This window comes from Mastigoproctus giganteus, chromosome 14 (assembly GCF_048544385.1).
Source record: "Mastigoproctus giganteus isolate SK-2022 chromosome 14, ASM4854438v1, whole genome shotgun sequence".
Taxonomy (NCBI): Eukaryota; Metazoa; Arthropoda; class Arachnida; order Uropygi; family Thelyphonidae; genus Mastigoproctus; species Mastigoproctus giganteus.
In genome coordinates, this window is record NC_143588.1 from 94,612,853 (window position 1) to 94,638,965 (window position 26,113).

The 26,113-nt window shown below is 36.6% G+C and overlaps 1 protein-coding gene across 1 annotated transcript in view; it reads right to left on the minus strand.

Annotated features, from left to right (window-relative positions):
* The window catches only part of LOC150075394 (uncharacterized), a 159,095-nt gene that overhangs the window by 60,817 nt on the left and 72,165 nt on the right, over positions 1-26,113 (minus strand). The window contains exon 7 of the mRNA XM_090388473.1: positions 13,593-14,123. Coding sequence (XP_090244599.1) covers positions 13,593-14,123 — 531 coding nt within the window. The remainder of the gene's footprint in view (positions 1-13,592; positions 14,124-26,113) is intronic.

The window sequence follows — 26,113 nt, forward strand, 5'->3', positions numbered from 1 at the left end:
GACATTTAGAAATTGATTAAAGATAATCGATCTTTTGTAAGTGAACGGATGATAGCTATTATAATGTAAAAGCATACCGGTGTTTGTAGGTTTTTGCTAGATGCTAAATTGGATCTTATTTGAGTCCCGAGTAAGCATGAAATTTAGAAAGTTTAATGACTTTGTATCCATATCCTCCCTTTAAAATGTAAATTTGAGTCTAGAATGAATATTATTAAACGAATGTAAAATGCCTTGGATAGTACTACTATCAGTAATAACTAGAACATCATCTAAATACCTCCCATAATATGTGATATCGGGTCGAAAAGGTGTCAAATGTACATGCTCAATCATTGAGAGATAGATCTCTAACATTAAGCTGCTCAGGCTCAAACCCATTGGTAATCCAAAAATTTGTTTGTACACCTTGTCTCGAAAGGTTGGCAACTAACAGTTTAATTAAGTGAAAAATTTCCTTAATAGGTAGCTTTGTATAATTAATCGGTATTGAGTTATTATTTAACATATCCCAAATAACATCTAATGTGTATTCAACGTTCACATTCGTATATAACGAGGTAACATCTAGTGAGAATGAATTGTCATTGTTGCCAAGTCTACAGTCTTTAAGATTATTAAATAATGTATCGTAGTTCTTAATCCCAAATTGTATTACCTGTCTAAAGGGTTTTATAATGCTATATACATGTGTGGTTAAGGATGAAAATGCCGAGTTCCTGTAGGAAACTCGAATTGGAAATCCAGTCTTGTGCAATTTTACCTGACCAAAAAGTGCAGGAATATTGTTATGTTCTGGCCTTCAATTCCTTTAACTGAGCCATAGTAATGTAGTCGTTTTTTCGATATGTGGTTAACGTTTTATTGTATTGATTGATCAAATTGGTAAACAGTGCCAGGTCTACTTCAAGATAAGTGGAGGTATCTGAAACAACCGAATCTAACTTATTAATATAATCAGGTTTATCTAGTATTACCATTGTATCTCCTTTATCTGCCCTCTGTATAATAATGTCTTTATTTTCTTGAAGTTCTCGTAAAGCTGAACTGTCATGTTTATTCAATTTAGGAAGTCGCGTTTCTTTTATGTTATTCACTACTTGGTTAACATGTTGAATAAATAAATCTTTTTGTGGAACATTACGAAGTCCAAATTCAATATCAATTATGCATTGTTTTTTAGATAGTTTTTGAGGTGATAAATTATAATTTAATCCTTTGGATAAAAGTGAAATCTGGTCCTGCGATAGCATACACGAGGAAAGATTTGTAACCTGTTGGTATGTCGGTTAGTTGAATACTGGGTGAGGGGGTGTTCGTGAACTAGCTGACGTATTCTGTGGTAGTACGTTGTGTGTCATTGTGGGGGGGGGGGTTGTTACCCAACTAGTATGTACTCAGTTGCAAGCCCGCGACAATGTGTTAGAATTCGCATGAACGTGTCTTGACCTTTCCGATAATGTTTGCAATTTATTAACATGTCTGTTTTTTATTCCTGAGGCCTGTGCTTCCCGTCGCAAATCTATGGAGGTCTTCAATACAGACCAATCATTCAGATGTAGATAATTTTTTAATTTATCGCAAAGCTTCCTAACCTGGGAGAAGTATTTTTGTTTATTCGAATATCGAGATTTTAAGGCAAGCTTAACGATATCACGCGATGTGGCCAGTGTTAGTTGTTTTATGCCCGAAATTTTTTGATTTAAATTAACCCTGCAAACTTCGGAACGATGTTTTGAAGGCAATACTTTAGAAAAGAAATATGGTAACTTTCGGCCAAGTATCTTAGTGTTGATTTAATGCAATTTTGCACCAAGCCATTCAAAAAAATCCATCATAATTGTGTGTATCGATAAGTTACCCCTGGGGAGACAGGAAGTGAATTAAATAGTCAATAAGAGTTTAAAAAATGAATTAGATAGTATGAATCAAAGCTGTAATGCTAAATACGTTCTACATTGATATTAATATTTGTAAAATAATAAGAGGAGTTTAACTCAATATAGTACATAGAACACTTCCGTATGATACTCTCCAGAAATTAAAACGAAAAAATTGAAAAACTTATATTAGAGTAAAAAATAATTAAACCAATTTAGCGCAATTAAAAATATTAAAACGAATCTAACGAAAATAATCAAAACGATTTTTCTTCCTGAAGCTGACAATGCTTTTCGACCATATGTCGCGATCACAGGAATGAAAATTATCGAATAGGGTTGAACATGAAACTTAAATAGTGATTATTTGTCTTTGAGCTTGCACATAAAGGTCCACGCATCGGAGATCAAATATGGCCGACAAATATTAACAGAATTCTTGTGTAATTTAATTTATACGGTTTCTGCAATTAATAGCCACGTATAATTACATTGGACATAAGTATTTTGGCCTCATTAAGTAAAAAAGTATGTTTTTCGTTAATGGCATGAAAGGCTAATTCTGACGCTGCTGAACGAGAAGCACAAACTGAGGCTTCATGTTGATTTACACGAATATTCAGAGAAAAACATGTCGAACCTTGATAAGATGAGTCGCAATCACCGCAAGAAATGTTCTTTCCGCATTCGCAACACAAATTAATGACCTGGTATACAATATTTCTTGTGGCGATTGCGACTCGTCTTACCAAGGTTCGACGCATTTTTCTCTGAATATTCATGTAGATCAACATGGAGCCTCAGTTTGAGCTTCTCATTCAGCAGCGTCTGAATTAGCCTTTCATGCCATTAACGAAAAACATACTTTTTTATTTAACGAGGCCAAAATACTTAATGTCCAACATAATTATACGCAACTATTAATTGCAGAAACCGTAGAAATTAAATTACACAAGAATTCTGTTAATGTTCGTCAGTCATATTTGATCTCCGATGAGTGGACCTTTACATGCATGCGTGAAGACAAATAATCACTATTTAAGTTTCATGTTCAACCCTATTCGGTAATTTTCATTCCTGTGATCATGATATATGGTTGAAAAGTGTTGTCAGCTTCAGGAAGAAAAATCGTTTTGATTATTTTTGTTAGATTCTTTTTAATATTTTTAATTGCGTTAAATTGATTTTTAATTGTGTTAAATTGATTTAATTGTGTTAAATTGGTTTAATTATTTTTTACTTTAATGTAAGTTTTTAGATTTTTTCGTTTTAATTTCTGGAGAGTATCATACGGAAGTGTTCTATGTACTATATTGAGGTAAACTCCTCTTATTATTTTACAGAGATGAAAAGTACTGAAGCCTACAACAGCTATATGTTGATCTGTAAAAGTACTACATATTGGGTTTTCTTCCTCTTGAATACCAAGAGGAAGAAAACAAATCAGATTGGAACCTTGGGTACTGGGTGTGGGAAAGTCTTAGATAACCCACCTGATGTCGGTGATGAACTAAATAAGTACATCACATCAGTCTTTACTAATGAAAGACCCAGCTTGCTGAGAAGTTGTGCAACTGAGGCTGAGCCATATGAAATTAGTAATTTCGAAATTACAGTTGACTATTTATTAAAAAAAACTTTTGAGTCTAAAGGCAAATAAGGCTCCTGGAATTGATGGCATTTATCCAGTAACTTTGAGGGAGGAAGCCAAAGAGTGGCATGAACCATTGAGAAACGGTTCAAGTTAGTGGCTTAATAAAGTGGTTCAAGCCTCAGTATAAGGGTGAAGTTGGTAATCGCAGACTGGTTAATCTGACTTCAGTGGTAGGGAAAATCATTGAGGTAGTGATTAAGATTAAGAGTGCAATTCAGGGACATTTAGATAGATATGAAGTTCTGAAGGACACACAACATGGCTTTGTTAAGGGATAAATAAGGCTTAAATAACTTAGTGGGCTATTTTGACATAGTTACTCATGAGCTGGATTTAGGAAACAATTTTGACATAGTTTATTTCAGCAAAGTACTTGACTCAAATCATTGGATCTCATGAGAGGTTATAGCATAAGCAGGAACATGGGATTACTGGAAAGATTCTAAGACGGATTGCAGGGTAGCTACAAGGCAGACAGCAGAGGGTTGTGATCAATGGATATTCTTCGGATTGGTGCAATGTCAGAAGTGGGGTCCCCCAAGATTGGTTCTTGCAGCACTGTTGTTTATGATTTTCATAAACAACATCAATGAAGGGATAAATGATGTTATATCAAAATTTTAAGGTAAGTTAAAGAATGGAAGACTTGTTAGTGATCAGCTTGTTGTTTGTTTGTTATTTGGTTTTTAGGAGCATTAGCAACTAAGGCCATATTGCTCCAGGAATATGCGGTGGTCATTCCCTGACCTTTCCGCATCCTCCGTATTTGGTGGTGACGGGCTCGAACCCCGGTCTAATCAAGAAGCGTGTGCTACGCACTGCTGCTCCTTCCCACCTGGCTACGGAGGCGCCCTAGTGATCAGCACCAAGCAGCACAACTTCAGGATGACTTGAACAGACTTCAAGAATGGTCAGAAAAGTAGAAGCTATGTTTTAATGCAGAAAAAAATGTTTATAATTTTGAGAACGGCAACTCCAAAATAGCTTATATACTAGGTGGAGTTGAATTAAAAACAGAAGGAAAAAAATAGATTTAGAAGTTATGATACATGCAGATATGAAATTTTCTGAGCAGTATAAACAGGCAGCCAGGAAAGCTCATACGGGAAATATACTGTGCAAAAAGAATAGGTGGAATATGACCAGGGTATGTCTGTCAGGTGGCAAAAGTTGATGATGTTGTAGAACAGATATCATCTCTTGAGAGCACAAAAGGTGATACTGTTGTACACATTGGCACTAGTGACATTAAGAGTATGAGATCTGTAGACTCGGGCGCCTCCGTAGCCAGGTGGGAAGGAGCAGCAGTGCGTAGGACACGCTTCTTGATTAAACCGGGGTTCGAGCCCGTCACCACCAAATACGGAGGATGCGGAAAGGTCAGGGAATGACCACCGCATATTCCTGGAGCAATATGGCCTTATTTGCTAATGCTCCTAAAAACCAAATAACAAACAACAACCTGTAGACTTACTTAACAAATACATGGCAATGTTGAAAAAGTCGCAAGTTAGGGTTATATTTGAAAGTGTCTCCAATTCTGTCAGACACGATAGGAGGGAGTATATGATGAGAGCCTTATCAATTATATTTGGCACTGGAGAGACCATGTAAAGCTCATGGGATAGAATTTTTCCTAGCATGGCCTGTGCATGTTAACAGGAAAGAATATTTCTACATGGATGGAATACACTTAAAATGAAAGGGTGCAAAAATATTTGCTGATGCTATCAAGACAGTGTTAGGTAGGTCACAAAATGTCTAGGTAGGGGGGGATTACACAGACTAATAGATTAACAATAGCCATAGGCAGAGGTAAACGTGATTCTTGCATTTCTTCTACTAGAATGAGCAGCAGCTTTCAAAGTAAGGTGCTGGGGATTTCAAGGACTGCTGGGAGTCATCATGAAACAAGTAAATACGTGGGTTGTGTTAGGGTAACTAAAAATAAGAACTGGTAAACTTGCATGTACACCAATGCTAGGAGTACAGTAAATAAATTTGATGAATTTGAAGTGCTGGCCAAGACATCAAATACAGACATTGTTGGGGACATCAGAGATGTGATATCACTGAGGTATAAGGATACAGAATTTGAATATGGAGAATATAATGTGTACAAAAAGGAGAAACAGGATAGGAGGGTGGGGTTATGGTCTTAGTTAAGAAGCACATAAAATCTAAGGCATTGCATCAAGTTGACATGGCAGCAAATGCAATGTTCAGTCAGTTTGGTGTGACTGACTCAACACTGGGAAAGCAAATATGAGAGAACGAGCATGTTATAGGCCTAATGACTCTGATGAGTACAACAGCTGTACAGAGAAACAGAGTGGGCCAGTATATCATAATGTCTTATAATGGGGAATTTTAACTTTTCAGATATTGACTGGAATTAGTGGGTTAGACTAGTAAGACTTTTGTGGATTTATTGGATGACTTTTTTTTCAGCAACATGTTAGAGAGGCAACAAGAGGGAATAATACTCTTGATCTGATTATCAGCAGTGATTATTCATGCATTAAGAATCTGCAGATAAAAGAACCAGTAGGTGGCAGTGATCACAATGTATTGATTTGGGATTTATTTAAAGAAGTAACTACCATCGAGGGTAAAGGAGGGGTTTTTGCTTTTGTAAAGGTGACTATGTTGGCCTCAGACAGTTTTTAAATTCTATATAGTGGGACCAACTGATGATGATACAATCAGCAAGTTCTAAAGGGGAAGTATTCAAAGAATTAATCATAAAAGCTCCTAGGTTTTTTGTACCCACAAAGAAATACTCTTAAAGTTGATAGATCTAAATATATATCAGATGAACTGATGAAACTCATTCCACAGAAGAAAAATCCATGGGATGCATATAAATTACTGGGTTACACAGAAGCCTATGGTAGATAAAGAGTATTCTGTAATCAAATCACAAAGGAGGACAGGCAAGTGAAGGCAGATTATGATAAATCTTTGGCAAAGGATGCAAAGAAAAACAGTAATGATTTCTTTATTTAAGTAAACACTAAAAGGAAGGGGGGATGAATTAAATTGGTCCATTCAATATTAATGCATTATGAATCTGCAGATACTGTCTGTTGATGGATGATCCTGCTCAGGTTTCTGACAAACTGAATGAGTATTCTCCATCTACATTCACATATGAGGAATTCTCCTGGGAAGGGGATGCTGAGAGGAAAGTTATTACAAAGAAATTGTTGATGTTAAACATAAGAAAGGCACCTCGGATGGATGGGATATATCCAATTATATTAAAGGAGGTAGCAAAGGAAATAAGCAAACCCATAGCCATAATTATAAGCACATCCTTTGATTCAGGGGAGGTCCCCGCAGACTGGAGATGTGTGAATGAATTCCCCATTCATAAAGGGAACAAAGGTGATGCAAATAATTACAGACCTGTTAGTTTAACTTCTTTTAATGGGAAAATAATGGAGCCACTGGTAAAGGAAGTAATGCAGGATCATCTAGACAAGACTGCAATTATGCTTCAGACATAGCATGGGTTTGTTTGACCAATTTAATTGGATACTATGTGGTCACTAAAGAACTGGATACAAAAAACAATTTTGATATCTTATACTTGTATTTCATGAAAACTTTTCATACTGATGCATATAAAAGACTGCCATACAAACTGGAGCAATGTGGCATTAAGGGCAGGTTGTTAGGATGGTTGAGTGGGAGAAGACAGAGTGGTAATCAATGGACATTGGACATTGCCCTTCGTAAAATGTTATTAGTGACCCAGAGTTCGGTGTTGGGCTATTGTTGTTTTCTATATTTATCAACGATATTGATGAGGCATAGCAGGCTTAATGTCCAAGTTTGCAGATGATACAAAGATTGGCAAGGTGGTTAATGTCAATAATGACAGTATGCAACTGCAACAGGATCTAGAAAAGTTAGGTTGATGGGGTTGAGAAATGGCAATTGAAGTTTAATATTTATAAATGCAAAGCACTGCATATGGATAGCAGTAACCTCAGATTAACATACCAAGTCTGTGGTAGTACACTAAGGGTAGTGGACTACCACAGAGTTAGTAGTACACTCGGGGTAGTGGAAAATGATGGCATTTGATTATGGGGGTAATTGTGCAGTCAGATATGAAGTTCTCTGAGCAATGCAGGCAGGTTGCCAGGAAAGCTCATGAGGTTTTGTCAATGATATACAGAAATTTTGCTAGCAGGGATAGGATGGTGATCAGAGAGGCGTAGCTAGGTTTCTGGCACCCTTGGCAAATTCGTGGCTACGGGCATTTTTCAATAATTGGTAAAATCATAATAAATAATAAGTACAGTTGGACCTCTGTTTAACAAACTTCTTTATAGCGAATTTTTCTATTTAGAGATAAATGTTTTCTTTTTACCGAATATTTTTAGAATTCACTAAATAGAATTTTATTCTTTACCGAATTTTTTTATTTCTTCGTTTTATGGAAACGAAAATTTCCATATAACGACTGCATTACGCGACTTAACTGGGTACACATTGCTTGCACCCGTGGCCTTCAAGCAAGCAATAGTGCTGTTGTTACGCCCGAATTATAAGATAAAAAGATTACCATCTGCAACTCAGTGGGACCCGTAAAACCTATCCAACTACCTGTCCCACATACCGACAAGTTGAGCTGGTCAACTACTTTCTGTGTATCCATAGCCAGTGGGCAGACCAAGGCTCTGGTCAACCTTCTATTGTAAGTACCCTGTTAGAGATTTAGAAGAGAGTGGTTTTCCTTTATCCTGAGAAGCGGTCATCTGTTGTTTCGTAGAAGTGAAACAGCACTGTTTCAAAGCTATTGGCCTATCATCGAGCACAATATGAAATACAGAAGAAATGATGCCTCCCACGCTGCTACTATCGTAGTTTTTCCTTAAGTTATCTATGGTGTATCCACACCAATATTATATAGATATAAACTTCTTACTCTTAACATATTATGCCTTGTTGCATTTAGTTATTTTAAATTATTTCACTTCGTACTTTCGTTGCTAACAAATTAATAAATTCATTCTGAATTTCTGGAGATAAATAATTAGAGTGGTGTTTAATATGCGATTCCAGAGCATTTTTCATACCAAAGTCAAATTGGCTGACAAATTTTATCAAGTTTAAAAATACACCACAATTTTTTTTCTTCGGTATCGATATTACTAGCATGTCCACGAAATGCCAAATTATTTTCAGCACAGAACAATATACATTTCAATATTATTTTCAATATATGATGCCATTTCGAAATTTGGCTTTTAGTGCTGCTTGTGCAGTGCCATCAATTAGTCCACATTTTGAAGACCCTTTTCTAATAATTTCCATTTTGTGAAATTGTTTGTGTTGTAATGAATTCTCATGAAAAAGAACGTGAAGAAAAAGAAGATAATGAAGATATTAATAAAGGTATATCAGGCTTAATGTCCAAATTTGAAGATAATTCAAAGGTTAGCAGAGTTGTTAATAACAGTAATGGCAGTGTGCTACTTCAACAGGATCTAGAAAAGTTGAGTAGATAAGCTGAAAAGCGTCAACTGAAGTTTCATATTTTCAAATGCAAAGTACTGTATATTAGTAGAAGTAAACCCAGAGAAATGCACCAAAAAGGGACTCACATCTGGTGAGTATGGGCTATTTGTTATTTGTTATTTTGGTTTTTAGGAGCATTAGCAACTAAGGCCATATTGCTCCAGGAATATGCGGTGGTCATTCCCTGACCTTTCCGCATCCTCCGTATTTGGTGGTGACGGGCTCGAACCCCGGTCTAATCAAGAAGCGTGTCCTACGCACTGCTGCTCCTTCCCACCTGGCTACGGAGGTGCCCCGGTGAGTATGGGCTTGGCACACCCAGGGTTCTGAGCTGAATATCATCATTCTTCTCTTTCTTGGTGATTCCTTTCTACTTTTGACTCTCGCTCTCTCTCACACACAGGGTAACTCGGGAATATATATTTTTTGGCTGGTGCAGAATAAGCCTCAGGCTTCCTTGCACCATATGGCTAATAATAATAACATTTGGGTTTAGATGTTTTCAATCCTTAAATCCATCTGAGCTGCAAAATGTAACATTATTTGTGCCAGATACAAATAAGAGGCACGGAAAACTATATATTGCATCTTTGTTTTTGCAATAAAATAACCATTTCCTCTCTCTCTTTTTTTTTTTTTTTTTTCCCCCAAGGCCTTCATTTTTGTATTTCCACGAATTATTGAAACATCGGCCATTAGTGAGAGGATACATATTTAAGACTATATGTTCGGGACCCTGTTGCACCATAAAAGATCTGTTTTTGTGGGTATTAAAGTTCCATGTGGTCAGATCATTAAAATTCGGACTTACATGTTCCATGTTAATATCATTGTTGCCATCATTTTCTTCTGCCAACTATTGTTGATTATTGTCCACACTTTCTAATTCTTTTAAAAGAACTTCAACTGTTTGAGCTTTTTCTTGGACTTCCATTTCAGTAGCATCATCATTTATTTCATCTTCATTCGAATCATGTTCGCTTTCTTTGTCACTTTCAGGTTTGGAGTGGCTTATTGTAATCCAGTTTTGTAAACTAGCGGAATGTTTTTTCTAATTTCCTCTTTATGCAGTCTTTCTACACGGTACTGATGTCCACTTTTTTTCTTTGGTAGCATGTCTAAAATTAATTTGGCCTTTATTGTTTTATTTAAATTATAAATCACAATATTCACGATTACCTGTTTATACAGCAATCACAAAAACATTATAACTTATTCAGTTTGTACACAATGCGTGAATTGCAAATTACTATGCATTCGAGCATGCGCTGATGAAGCGATCACCTGATTGGTCCCTTCAAAGTTACATTCTGGACAGCAAATAGATCTATGATGCTATGCAGTATGTACCCAGATGTAAGGATGCATGCAGGCTTGAATCACCGTGTGAAAATTAATTTTCACCCTCTCTCTGTGCTGTCATTTTGATTCGACATCATCGAGGGGCGCCATTTTGTCAGATAGCCTCGGGTGTCAAAATAGCTTGGCACTGATATGGCCTGTCAGTGGTGCCCTTCTCCTGTCGGCACCCTTGGCACCTGCCCCAATGCCAAGGCGTTCCTACACCACTGATGGTGATTATCATATTGTATAAGGCAATGGTCAGGCCACATATTGAGTATTGCATACAGGCCTGGGGGCCTTATTTTAGGAAGGATGTGGAGCTGCTGGAATAAGTAGAGAGAAGGGCAACAAGATTGGTGGGGGAAAAAGAGGAGTGCTCTTACCAAGAAAGGCTTCAGCTCTGCAAATTACAGCTTCTGGAGACTAGGCACCTAGTGGATTGCACAAGCTCAATGCTGATGGGATTCTTCCTCTTGCTCAGACCACGCACATGAGGGGACAGAAATTCAAACTAAGGAAGGACAGTTGCAGAATAGATGTGCAGAAGTTGCCTTTAGCCAGTGTGTGGTTGATTGCTGGAGCAAACTTCCATCTGTTGTTATGGAAGTTGATAGCTTTAATAAATTCAAAGAAGAACTAGACAGAACTATTGGAGAGAATGAATAGTTGAAATGGGAGATTTTTTTTTTTTTTTGGCTGATGCTGTTATAAGCTTGCTTTCTTGCATCATTTGCCCCACTGCTAATGCTAATATGCAATAGAGATAGGGAGGTCATAATCCCACTGTATATGGCAATTGTAAGACTGCATTTGCAATACTGTGTCCAAATATGGAGATTTCACATAAAAAAAAAGATTGAGCTTCTTGAAAGGGTCCAAAAACGGGCAACTCACATGGTGAGATCGGCAAAAGGGCGTTTGTACGAAGAAAGCCTTTGATTATGTGGGTTACAGAGCTTGGCACTTCAGAGGTGACCTGATTGAGGTTTACAAGGCTCTGAGAGGGGTTAGTAAAAAGAACAAAGATGGAATGAAGGCATTATAGAGAATTCCAGAACTTGGCATAAATTCAAATTACAGGGGAAGAAGTTTAACTGTTTAACTAACAGTTGAAGTTTAACTTCAACTGTTATTTTTCTTTTGGTTAAATAACATGCTAAGAGTTGATTGATTCTTCCCCTTATAGCATATTTCAGTAATTTTTGTTGCAATATTGGGATATCAATTAAGTCATATGCTTTGGTCAAATCTATAAATAAAATCATTATTAAGTTACTGTTGTTTAAATGTAAGTTAAAAGAGTCTACTAAATTTTTTAATAATGTTTGTGTGCTCTTGCCCTTCTGATATGAGAATAGAGAGTTGTTTAACAGTCCATATTGATGTAAATATTTGCTTATATGGGAAAAAATATAATTTTCTATTATCTTATTTATAACTGACTGTTTTGTTATTGGTCTTTAATTGCAAAGTCATCTGGTGATTCCTTTTTATATATAGGAATTACCTTAAATGAAAGTAAATTTGTAGGATAGCTTCTCGACTCTAACATCCATGCTATGAGCTCCACCAAGAGAACAGAGAACTGTTCTTTATTTCTCTTTACTTCGGTTACTGTAATACAGTCCAATCCGTAAGATTTCTTGTTCTTTAACTGTTCTATAATCTTAAGAATCTCAGTATATTGTGGAGTTAAGACTACACAAGAGTTCACTATCTGAGGAAGACTATCTTGTTGATTAAAGGAATTTTGACAATAATGAATATAATATCTTTTGAGATCTAATACAGCTTTGGAAAATCTATTTGCAGCCTCATATTGTTTGTTTGTACCAGAAATCTGTTCTAATAGTGTTTTAATTTGATTTCCCCTTGATAATTTCTTCCTTGTACTTAACAGGTTATTTATAATGTTCCATTTATCCTTTTGAGTTATCTGCTTATCCATAAAAAGTTGATTGTAATAAGTGTTTTTTTGTTTTCTAATCATACCTGTCAATTTATTTCTGAGTGTTTTATAATTGTGATAATGTTCTATCTTTGATGGACAATTTCTATACTGCCAGAAGTATTTATCCCTTTGTACCATTAATTCTTCTATTTCGTTAGTCATCCAAGGTTTCTTAAGCTTAATCTTGCTACTCCTAGAATTTATGTTGCAAGCTGAGTGATTTACTTTTCTCTCTGTATTAAACCTCGAATTGTTTATCATTTGTATTATCTTATTTGAAAAGACATTTACATTTGTTGTGTAAGATACTTGCTCTTGTATTAACATGTTATCTATGTTCTGTTTCAGTTTACCTGTTGATAAATAATTTCTCTTTGTAGTAGTAGTAGTAGTAGTGGCATGTGATGCAAGAAAGCAAATGTATGAGCTTATGCAGCATCAGCCAAAAAAAAAAAAAAAATCACACCATTCCCTCCAAATGCCTGTCCAGTTCCTCCTTAAATTTATTCAAGCTATCAACTTCCACAACGACAGATGGAAGTTTGTTCCAGCAATTAACCACCCGCTGGCTAAAGGCAAATTTCCGCACATCTATTCTACATTCATTGTAACATTTGTTAATTTTATATCTTCACATGGATGTTGTTTTGAGTTGACAGAGCAGTTTTCACAAGACTGAGTTAAGTGATAAACCTGTATTGCCTTAAAGCATATTCTATAGTATATTATTATTCTTCCACCCCTTCTCAAATCTCTCAACATTGTCATAGCGTTGTATGTTATAATTAGAAATTTCATCACTTTTCATGTTAACCTCTGTCAAAACTATACATGAAATAAATTCTTTCATTGCATTTATATATTGCAAGATTATAATAATTATTATAATAATAATAATTATTATTTCTTTCTTTTTGACTGGTGCAAAAGTCTATGGCTTCTTTTGCTTACTCTAAGTCTACAGCTTACTCTGTTTGGGCTAAATAATAAAACTATATGGAGGAAAACAGTGAATGGAAACTCAGTCCAAAGGATTGGTTTGTATACTAACATAATAACATGTATACCCTCTGGGTATAACAGATTTCAATGATAATGATTCATAAATTTTTATTTTTGGAAGATATCTGCAGTCTAATGTTATCTAATTAATTAAAACTTGATAAAGAAAATGAAACATTATCTAAACCAAAAAAAAAATAAAGCAATAAAGAAATATGCATACTACCTGTGATTGAAATATCTGTATGAACATAATTTCTTTTATCTGTAAGACCAGGTCCTTGAATAACAGAATTTTTTTTCCCTGTTAATGAAAATCCTTTATACTCTTGGGGTGGTAAGGCATGAATCACTTTTCTTGCAAGAGGAATTTTTGCTTGTAAATTATCACTGCCTTCATCACATGAAGAATTTCCTACTGGTTCTAAAACTTTTTCATTTTCAGATAAGTTACTATCTGGTTTAGAGCTCACACTTTCAGAGGACACAGAAAGGTTCCACGAAGATTCCTTTTCCACAGGAGATGGTTTCTTCTGAATTTCTGTATCAATAGATATTGTTACAGGTTTGGGCTCGGAATCAAGAGAACTACTCACGCTACTAGAAGAACTACTTAATTTATTAGATTTTAATGGTGTTTGTTTCGTTATATTTTGATTATTCCTTGTCCACTTGATATCAATTGGTTTCCAGAATAAATCTTGCTCTTTTCTTTCCTTTTGTCTCTCCACTACTTCTTTCAGCCTCTGTAGACCATCTATTTCAATTAAATTATATAAAAAAATAATTATTTTAATTATTTAATTGCACTAAATCATTCATTTGAACATAATACTTGTACATTCATTTTTATATCAGTGTTTCAGATGTGCTGATCTTTAGATCAGTGTCAGGCCAGCTATGCCATATTGTTTACTTGTTCACAGCAGTGTGAACAAGTGATGATCAATGCAGTGGCACTTCTCTTGTGTGAAGAAAGCAGAAGTTGAGACTAACTGATAAAAGTTCAACAGTTCAGGAAAAAATAAAATAGCCAGACATTAGTTTCTTATTGTTCACTCAGAATAATATCTCCTGCTTCACTTTAATTTATCTGATCTTTGACTTCAGAATGAAAATCAGCATACATCATTATGCTAATTTACTAAATTTAAGCTGTTTTCAGTCTCAGAATCAGGTCAAAAAGTCTTTCCTGATATTCTCTTGTGAAATGTCTCGCCATGTCTGGGTTAACTAGTCCCTTAAAACTTTCATTATTTGCCAGTTGAAGTATGGTTACAAGTTGCTGTGGCATCATGTCCAAAACGTAAGCAAGATGAGACAAATCAAAGGACATTACAGATCATAGTAGAATGCCATGGTCTGTAATGTCTGCAACACTGCAAAGAAACTGTCTTAAGAATATTAGCAGTATAGAGTTGGGCACTGTCCTGTTGGAATAAAAGGTTATGCACTTGTTGCAGAAATGGCAAGGACTGGTATAGCATCAGCAAGGGCACGTGATGCAAGAAAGCAAGCTTATATAGCATCAGTCAAAAAAAAAAAAAAAACGCACCCCCTTCTCATTTCACCCATTCACTTGCTCCAAATGTTTGTCAAGTTCTGCCTTGAATCTGTTTAAGCCATCAACTCCTACGACAGATGGAAGTTTGTTCCAGCAATCAACCACCCACTGGCTAAAGGCAAACTTCCGCACATCCATCCTACAACTGTCTTTCCCCAATTTGAATTTATGCTCTCTCAGGCGATTATTCTGAGCAAGAGGAAGAATCCCATCAGCATGAGCATGCTCAAACCATTCAAGGCTTTATACACTTCAATCAGATCACCCCGCAGGTGCCTAGTCTCCAGATACTGTAATTTGCAAAACTTAAGTGTTTCTTCGTAAGAGCAACCCTTTGTTCCATTCACTAATCTTGCTGCCCTTTTCTGATGTAGAGCTGTTGTCATTCCAACAGCCTTCTTCTCTACATCCTTCTTAAAATGAGGCCTCCAGACCTGTATACAGCACTGATCTGACCATTGCCTTATAAATACAATTTTCAATAATATCAACCTACAAGACACCCAGCAGTGAAAGCTATCATAAGAAAAGGCACCTCCAATGATTCCTGGTGTTAATGACATGCTCTTGTTGGATACACACATGAACACTTCTTTCATCCCATCATCATCATAGACTATTTCTGCTTATTCCAGCTGGCTCAATCTCTCCACCACTGAAGTTGCCGTACAAGATGAAACATGACGAGGGGGGGGGATATTGGCACAATGCACATCATGAATGTAATCATGCCTCTCCGCAAGAATTTAAAATAACGTGCTTCTTGATACCAATTAAATATCTCTAATGAGAGAGAGAGAGAGAGAGAGAGAGAGAGAGAGAGATTTCAGTTTGAAATGCATGATGTTTTATACATTTCGATATGAAATGTATGAGACATCAACTGATGTGCTTGTGTAGATGTAGTATTTTTTGTAGCTTTTTTAAGGCTTTAATATGAACACCCAAAAGCAGTCCGTGTTCATTAGGGGTGCCGGATTTGGGATATTCAAAAATATTTGAAGCTAACCCATGCTTCTTTTTTCTGCTGTGATCATTGTTCCTTTAAAACTGCTCATTAAAGTTAACTTTCTTATCTTTTTTTTTCCCAATGAAAATGCCTTCTTTGAGTGTCATATCAGATAAACTTGGAAATTGATTGAAAAGATACAGAGCAATTACATCCCTTGTCTAGAGCCTTTAAAGATTGCTTCATTAACCTTAATAGAGTCTGGAGGTAACAGTTTGGCTGGAACTAACATTCGTTCTGTATTCAATACTTTTTTGAACCTGTTAACAGTGACTTTTTACTTTACGCGTTTACTTATTTTACTTTTTTACTTATCAGATAAACTTGGAAATTGATTGAAAAGATACAGAGCAATTACATTCCTTGTCTAGAGCCTTTAAAGATTGCTTCATTAACCTTAATAGAGTCTGGAGGTAACAGTTTTGGCTGGAACTAACATTCGTTCTGTATTCAATACTTTTTTGAACCTGTTAACAGTGACTTTTTTACTTTACGCGTATTTAAATTATGTGAATTTAAAATAACGTGCAGCAACCATATTTATGGAAAGTGCCATGGGAGAGGGAGTACATAGCCAAACAGATATTCAACCTCGACGAAACAGGTTTATATTTGAAAAAAATGCCTGATCACACTTACATTTCCAGTGCTGAAAAAACTGCGGCTGGCTTTAAGGCTGCAAAAGATAGGCTAACGCTTCTGTTTGGTGGGTCATAATCTGGTCTAATAAGCTGATCTAATATGAAGAGTGGTCATAAACTGAAATCTGAGTGCATTTACTACTATCAAAACCCTTGTGCCCTTAAAGTTACAACAGGTCGCACATGTCTGTGTATTGTTACTCAACCCTAAAGGGTAGATGGCTGCTGTTATTTTCAGAAATTATCTTGGATCTAGTTACGACAAGAATTGGAAGCGTATTGCAAGGCAGAAGGAATTCCTTTCAACGTCTTACTTATTTTTGATAATGCCACACACCATCACCCAGTATTGTTGGTGTCTGTTCCAATATCAAGATTGTTTTTTTCCCCCAGAAAATACAACCTCAGTACTCCAGCCTATGGACCAACATGTGATTAAATCTCTTAAGGCTCAGTATTAAAAGCCCATTCTGGCTGATCTAATTGACAAGACCAAACACGAACAGATGAGTATGCAGTTATATTGGCAACCATTCAATATAAAAGATGCTTTAAAATTCATTGATGCTGCATGGCATGAAGTTCCACATAACTGTATTCAAATTTCGTATTCGACATAACTGTATTCAAATTTCGTATTCGACATAACTGTATTCAAAGTTATGTCCAGATCTTAGCAACTCCTTCAAAGGCTCTGATACCAATGAAGATTATGCGCAAACTAAAGACAAATGCATGAAACTCGCTAAAAAGATAGGGTTCACTGAAGGAAGCAACTGATGTTGATAATTTAATTGATTCGCTTCATCAAGAATTACCAAATAAACATCTGTTTGCACTGGAGCAGCATCACATTCAAGAGGAGGCGGCAGCAGCGAGTGAAAGGAATATCAAAAGTATTAAATCTTATAGATGAAGGCCTAACTCTGTTAGCTGATGAAGACCTAATCCTTAACAAAGCTCCAAAGTGCAACATAAAGTTACGCTAGAAATTAGTTGCTATTATGAGTTGTTGTGCGAAAAGAGGCAAAGTGCAAAGCAACTAGCTCTGAATTCCTTTTTCACACACTCAAGGGAGCAGTCAAGTGAACCCTCCACCTCCTGGGTTAGCGTAAACACCCCCATCCCCACCTATCTCCGAATCTGATCACGATGATCCCTCTCATCAATCTGCCTAAGGCCACCCTTCACCCCAATCTCTCTCTCAATTGTTGTTTGCGTTGTACTGTATACGTTGGGTATAGTGAACATACTGTTACCTACTGTACAAAAAAAATAAAAAAATAAATAAATAAGTAAACCAATAAAGATGAATGAATCTCTGTGGTTGCTCATCATTTTCTTTAGTGCCAGGTCTTCTAACCAAAGAAAACGAATAGCATGTACCGGTAGGGGTAACTTAGCTAGATGCGAGAGTTACTCTTATAGGCCTATCATCACATTTTTTTGTGATTGCATGAATTTAAATTGCGCATGAATTTTTTTTTTGCATGAATTTAAATTGTGAAAGACGTTCTGGAATGTAACCCTCACATAAATTAAGAAGTCACTGTACAAGGCTTTCTCTATATGGGCATTGCTTCCTTGTCCAATGCTAACTTCATGTATAATAATGTAAACATGAAAAATTACATTTACACTATTGGTACTTTGTGTATAGCAGATTACAGTATGTCTGTTCGTAGAACAGAAATTGACATAATAGAGGCTGACATTGATACACTTCTTACAGCACCAAATGTGAGTTTTCTTTAAAACATATTTCTTTAAATACCCATGGCAAATATTTTGCCAAAACTGTTTCTGAGAAGTAAAGATTAACATTGGAGTAATCTCTCCCTCAGCTCCCTTTGCTGCTAACTAAGGTGTCAGTGGAATGGACTTGGGTAATAAAATGACTGAAAATGCAATTTGATAATTGCATTTTTTACATGTGTAATTATATTATCCTTTAAAAAAATTATAATTATTGGACAAAAATTCCAGGACCTGGAAACGTACATAAAGTTGTCCATGAGCAAAAATGCCAACTTTGTTGAACGTTTGACCCTGAGATTTGTTGATTGTGATGACAAAAGCTAAGAAATTGTCTTCTCTTCAAAGTAAATGCCAAAAGTTTCACTGGGAGCTGAATCAATTCTCAGGATTTGAAAGTCAGTTGGAAAACTTTTTTGGATTTTGTTTTTAATTTCATTTTTTACTGCTAAATGAAACCTGTAACAAACAATATCAATACAAACCAGAATCAATGTGTAAAGTCATCAGAGAACTATTATGATTCTTTGTAGAGTAGCAATAATCAAGTTAGCAGCAGTAGCTTGAAAATCTTTTCAACAAGTTATTTCACCACAAGGGACTTTCTTTTCGAATTACTGAAATGTGTGAAGATATTCAATGCACAACATTACAGATGCTAACCATTTGCATAAGCCTATCCATAAAGTGCAGGGGTTATGAACTTTAGTTTTTTTAGATTTCTGAATTAATACCATATGGGACTTGGCAATCCCAAGCTCCATATAACACTAATATATCCATTTCCAAGACAGTGCATCCAGTGGGCTGTTCCTAATCTATCACTGAGTGTGTACTAAGGTTGGTAGGCAAGGGCCAAAACAACCAGTTTGCACAAAACCTGTGACATATTCAATTGGGAGGTGGTGTTGGAATATCAATTTAAATAAAAGATCAAAAGTCTGTCATACTTTTAGGACGACAGACTTTTAGAAATCCAAACCCATGAAGAAAACTCAACCTGAAGAGAAAAAAAAATAATAATAATTAACTCAAACTGAATACCTTCACCATAGGATAATTAAAAATGAACTACAACAATACGTGTGTGTATGTGTATTAAATTGAAAAAATGCAATGGAGATAAGTGTTAGCATGTAATAAGATGGTAAACTATCAAACAGATAAGCAGAATGAAGATCAAAGAATTAAGAAATTAGTCAGATTATAGTATTATGATGCACAGAATTAATACACCATCATAATACTGTGATAATTTGACATTATATTACATAATATCTATAATTTGCTTGTCCCTCTGTCCATGATGCTCTTTGAACTTGAATAACTCAAACAACAGACTTTTCACTTGATTCTTTTTGAAAGTTTTATTTAGCAGTAAAATTGAAATAAAAAAAAATTACAAAAACATTTTCCGACCAATTTTCAAATTCCGAGAATTGATTTAGTTCTCAGTGAAACTAATTTGCCATTTACTTTGAAGAGAAGACAATTTCTTTGAGCTTTTGTCATCACAATCAACAAATCTCAAGGTTAGACTTCAACAAAACTGCCATTTTTGCTCATGGACAACTTTACATTGCTTCCAGATCTTGATAATTGACACCTCCGTAGCCAGGTGGGCAGGAACAGCAGCGTGTAGCACATGCTTCTTGATTAGACTGGGGTTCGAACCCATGACCACCAAATACAGAGGATACAGAAAGGTCAGGGAATGACCACCGCATATCTCTGGAGCAATATGGCCCTTAGTTGCTAATGCTCCTAAAAAAAACCAAATAACAATAAATGTAATCTTGATAATTTTTGTGCAATAATTGTATACATGTAAAAAATTATCAAATTGCATTTTTAATCATTTTATTAACCAACTCCATCCCAGTGACACCTAAGCTAGCAGCAAAGGGAGTCTAGGGAAAGGTTACTTTGATATTAATCTTTACTTCTCCTCAGAAACAGGTTTTGGCAAAATATTTGTGATGGTATATAATTTGCTTGTGACCTCTGTCTGTGATACTTTTTTTGAACTTGAATAATCTAAAGACTAAACAAGCTTTTGACCTGATTCCTTTTGCAGCAGGTTTTATTTAGCAGTAAAATTAAAAGAAAAAAATTGCAAAAAATTTTTCCCAAAAAATAAAAATCTAAAAAATTTTCTGGCAACAGGTTTTATTTAACAGTAAAAAATGAAATTAAAAACAAAATCCAAAAAAAGTTTTCCAGCTGACTTTCAAATTCTGAGAATTGATTCAGCTCCCAGTGAAACTTTTGGCATTTACTTTGAAGAGAAGACAATTTCTTAGCTTTTGTCATCACAATCAACAAATCTCAGGGTCAAACGTTCAACAAAGTTGGCATTTTTGCTCATGGACAACTTTATGACCAGTTTACAGGTCCTGTAGTTTTTGTCCAATAATTATAATTTTTTTACTTAATAGTGTGAATAGCAGTAAAGCTTAATATATAATTTTTATATTATATAATTATATAATTTTTTTAAAGGATAATATAGTTACACACGTAAAAAATTATCAAATTGCATTTTTAGTCATTTTATTACCCAAGTTCATTCCACTGACACCTTAGTTAACAGCAAAGGGAGCTGAGGGAGAGATTACTTCAATATTAATCTTTACTTCTCAGAAATAGTTTTGGCAAAATATTTGCCATGGGTATTCTAGTATTATAATATTTATTTATAATATATTATACTCAAATATAATAATCAATTTATTATCAAATTATTAAAGTATTTTAAAATATATAATTAATTTGCATCTTGGTGTTCAACCAGTTAGAGGTTGAAAGTGAGTGGGCTCCTCTCGTGTTGAAGATGTGGCTATGGCTGTCGTGGATTTATCAAGTCAATCTTCATGTGGTAGCGCAAGTGTGCCAGCTGATTCTCACGAAGTGGACATGCCATATTCCACTGTAAGGCTAGTAATGCATCAGGTGTTGAGGTACTATCCTTACAAGGTGCACATGCTACAGCAGCTAAAGCATGGTGATGCAGATATTCGTTTCACATACGCACTTCAGTTTCTGGCACGAATGGCAGTGGATATCACTTGGCAATGGAACATCCTTTGGAGTGATGAAGCTCACTTCTGCTTAAATGGACAAGTGAATACGCACAACTGTTGCATTTTGGGCAACATAAAACCCTCGAGTTCTCCAAGAGGTCCAGTTGCATTCTCCAAAAGTGATAGTGTGGTGTAGATTTACGGCCACATTCATGATTGGGCCATATCTTGTTGAACAGGTAACACCGACGACCCCACACCTGTTCTGTCACTGGACAGCGATATTATAAAATGTTGGCAAATTTCGCAATACCAGAGCTACAACAGCGTGGATGCCTTTAGGACACCATATTCATGCAAGACAGTGTGCCACGCCACATCCACCGTCATTTCCAAAGATTGCTAAGACAACACTTTACAGACGAACGGGTCATCACCTGTTGTTTCCAGACATCTTGGCAACCCTGATCACTGGACCTCACCCCATGCGACTTCTGGTTGTGGTGTTTTTTGAATCAGGTGTATCGGGAAGGATGTCAAACTCTGGCAGATCTGAAGGACAGCGTTAGACGTCATGTGCTGGCTATTCAGTTGACATGTTACATTCTACTGTAGAAAATGCTGTTCTTAGAATGGAAACTGTTGTTGTTGTTGTTATTTGGTTTTTAGGAGCATTAGCAACTAAGACCATATTGCTCCGGGGATATGAGGTGGTCATTCCCTGACCTTTCCGCATCCTCCGTATTTGGTGGTCACGGGCTCGAACCCCGGTCTAATCAAGGAGCATGTGCTACGCACTGCTGCTCCTGCCCACCTGGCTACGGAGGCGCCAGGAAACTGTTAACCAAAATGGGAGGACATATGAACAATTTTAGCGCTGTTCTAGTGATTTGTATTGCCACAGCGCCATATAGTGACAAAGTTTGTAACTAATTTTTCTTTCCCAATAAATGGCAAGGGCATTCTTTATTGTACCTGTTGTCCAAATTTCTCTTCAGTACAAGCCTTAGAACTTGCTCCAGAGCCCTCTACATAGGGATACTTTAATTTTAACAGCCCTGTGTATATATATATATATATACACAGGGTGTCTCAAAAATACACGGCATAACTTCAGGAATGAGTTCCTCATATGTAGACAATAAAAATATTTTATATCAACATAGTTCCGGAAATGCTTGGTTCCCGAGTTATTAACCAGAATGACTTATCTCCCACAGGTGATTTCCTTCATCACAAGGTACTGACAGAATATGGTGGTTTTCCATTCCGACCATGTACTCGAATCAAGATCAATCGGTGGATAGGTTGAGGTGGACCAACTGCCTGGCCCCCATGCTCACTGATTTAAACCCACTAGATTTCTTCTTGTGCGCCATTTAAAGTCATTGGTGTATTCGACTCGGGTAGCTGATGTGAAAACTCACCGCAAACGAATTGTGTCAGGTTGTGAGACAACACGAAACATGCCAGGAATTTGGCATAGTCTTCGCAAGTCCGTGAGACATCGATGTGAGGCCTGTATTCAGGCAAAAGGTGGACATTTTGAACAATTACTATAAGGTGATGTGAACAGTTAAGTGTCATAGACAGACCTTCAAAACTCGGAAACCAAGCATTTCCGGAACTATGTTGATATAAAATATTTTTATTGTCTACATACGAAGAACTCATTCCTGAAGTCATGCCGTGTATTTCTGAGACACCCTATATATATATACACACACTGGTGTTCAAAGAAAGTGCATTACCCCTTAAAATTGTAATTGTCATCCAAATAACGTAAGTATATGGCAATATTTCTTACAGATTGCATCAGATAAGATTGACACGCATAGGTGATGATGTAATATTGTAATATTACTTTCAGCTAAATAAGCATACTCTAGTTGCAGTCATTCTTTGCTTTTGTCAGGATGACGAGTTACGTGCAGTTGATGCCACGAAGAAAGAGTACTATCGTTGCTTTACGTGAGGAAGGATGTTCTTCCCGTCATATTGCTTATAGAGTGTCTTGCAATCAGTCGACAGCGAATAGCTTTCTTTCCAAACTCAAGAATACTGGTTCTGCTGATAGGAAAAAAGGAACCGGATGCAATCGAGTCTCTACACCAAAACAGGACCACATTTTGAAGCGCTTATGCCTTAAACTGTAAAGCTTCTTCATCTGAGCTGAAAAGAGAATAGGAAGAACATATGGCAGTGGTAGCAAGTGCAGTAATAGTCAGAAGATGCCTCTTCAAAAATGGACTTGTAGCCTATCGTCCTAAGAAGAAGCCCCCCACACACAAAAAATGAAAAAGGCCCAATTAATTTGGTGTAAGGAGCATGTCAATGAAGCCCCGAGCAGTGGAAGTCAGTTATTTTCTCAGATGAGAAGAAATTCAACCTGCATGGCTCTGATGGGAGACAAATGATTCGTCATAGATGTGGTGAAGAATACCATCCAGACTGTATGGTGTCTACAGTGAAATTCCATACCAACCAAATGATACTGGGGTGCATTTTGTATCATGGAGTAAGCCACATGCAGTTTATAAAAGGTTCTATAAATGCCAATGGATACCTGGCTATATTGGAAGGCAAATTGCTGCCAACCATTAGAGACCATTTCAACCTGCCAAGTAACTGCATCTTTCAGGACGACTCTGCTCCTTGTCATCGGGCAAAAAGTGTAAGCAGGCACTTCTGTAGTTACTTTAGCTTCATTTCTGCATTAGAGGTTCGACAGTAATGTGTTTACATTTGTTACAGGTGAAAAAATGGTTGGAAGAATGGTCCATTACAACTCTTAGCTGGCCAGGAAACAGCCCTGACCCGAATTCTATAAAGAACTGTTGGTATTGCCAGAAAGAAACCAAAGACCCTTCGTGAACTCCAGGAAGCCATAATTCATGTTTGAAAGCACGAACTATCAGTTGATTATCTTCAGAAATTGATCTTGTCAATGCCTCGACGGTGTGCTGCTGTCATCAGGGTCAGAGGCGGTTCAACTAAATACAAAGGGTACTAGGAAAGTTTTGCAATACAGCTTTGTTTATTTAATTTTTTCAAAGTAATTTCCTCTACATTCAATACACCTCTCCATCCTCCGAAACCAATCTTTAAACCAGTTCTGCCAAGTTTCACTAGGGAGTAAAGCACACTCATTGTCCCAAGCCCGTAGAAGGTCCTCATCACTGGAAAACCGCCTCCCTTTTAGCTTCATTTTCACATGCAGGAACAGTGCAAAGTCGCAGGGAGCAAGGTCTGGACTGTAGGGAGGGTGCTCGAGAAGTTTCAGTCCTGTCGTGGTCAAATATTCGGTGCAGGCTTTGGCGCGGTTAGCTGGAGCATTATCGTGATGGAGGTACCAGGTGTCCATTCTTGACTTTGGCCGCAGGTTCTTCATAGATCCAATGACTTTAGGCAGGCATTGTTCAGTATACCACTTAGCTGTGACTGTCTTCTGCGTGTCCAAAACGACACGTTCCACAATTCCACTCGATTTGAAAAATACAGCTATCATTTTCTTCTTTACAGATCGGGATTTTCTGACAATTACGGGTGTGTCGTCATCATCAAAGACCCAAACTTTGTTTTGAGCCTTGGTCGGCAGATCGTAATAGTACAGCCAAGTCTCGTCACCTGTCACGATGTTGTTCACATACCGAGATTGTCCCTTATCAAACTTTTTTTAACATCTCCCGGCACCAAGTCACACGTCGTGTCATCTGCTCTTCAGTCAGTTGATGCGGCACCCAGAGAGAACAAAGTTTCTTCACGTGCAAATGATCTTGCAGAATCGAATGAATTGCTGGTGCATTTAGGCCCAAAGTATCCTCTATCTGTTGGTAGGTCACTCGCCTGTTTTCGTCAAGCATTTTCCTCACAGCAGTAACGTTTTCCTCCGTAACTGACGTTCGTGGCCTTCCCGGCCTCTCAGAATCCTCCAGAGTGAAATTTCCCCTTTGGAATTCTCTATACCACCTGAATATCGTTGTACGATGTGGACAATCATCATCTAGTGCAAGAGTCGTTTCTTCTAAGCACTGGTCTATGGTTAAACCACGCACGAAATTATACCGCAAAACTGTCCTTATCTCATTTCGTGACCACGATGCCATCGCAAGCGCTTTACACTCTCACTACTAATGAATAACTGAGCCCATCGACTTGGCGCGGCGGCTACTATGCACGTATGAACATGTCTCAACATGCAGCAACAAGCAGCTTCCTGTGATTCATTGTTACGTCATATTGCAAAACTTTCCTAGTACCCTTTGTATTAGTTTGCATCTGGTGAACTTTTAATTTTGTTTTCCATTTAAAATGATAAACTGAAGCAAACTGAGGACTTCTGATAACATTTCAGCCATAATTGTCGTGTTTACCAAAACTGTTGTATAAAGGTTGCAAATGCTCATTTTGGAATATTTTGAGAGCACCTGTCAAATATTACTTAGCTTTGCCTTAACTTTACCTTAATAAACATCTTTTGTTTATATTTCTATTTGTGATGCTAGTCATTAATGCAACATACCATCATGAAAACGGGTTAGAAATGTGAAATTCCTAGGTGATGCACTTTTTGTGAACATCAGTATGTGTGTGTGTATATATATATATATATATATATTTTTTTTTTTTTATAATGAATACTCTGACCATGCAGTCTACCATTTTGGTATTTGAATAATTCATTTACTAAAAGACACAGCCTCACAGCAAAATCCACTGACTTCAATAAAAGGCAGTATGACTACTAAAATACTG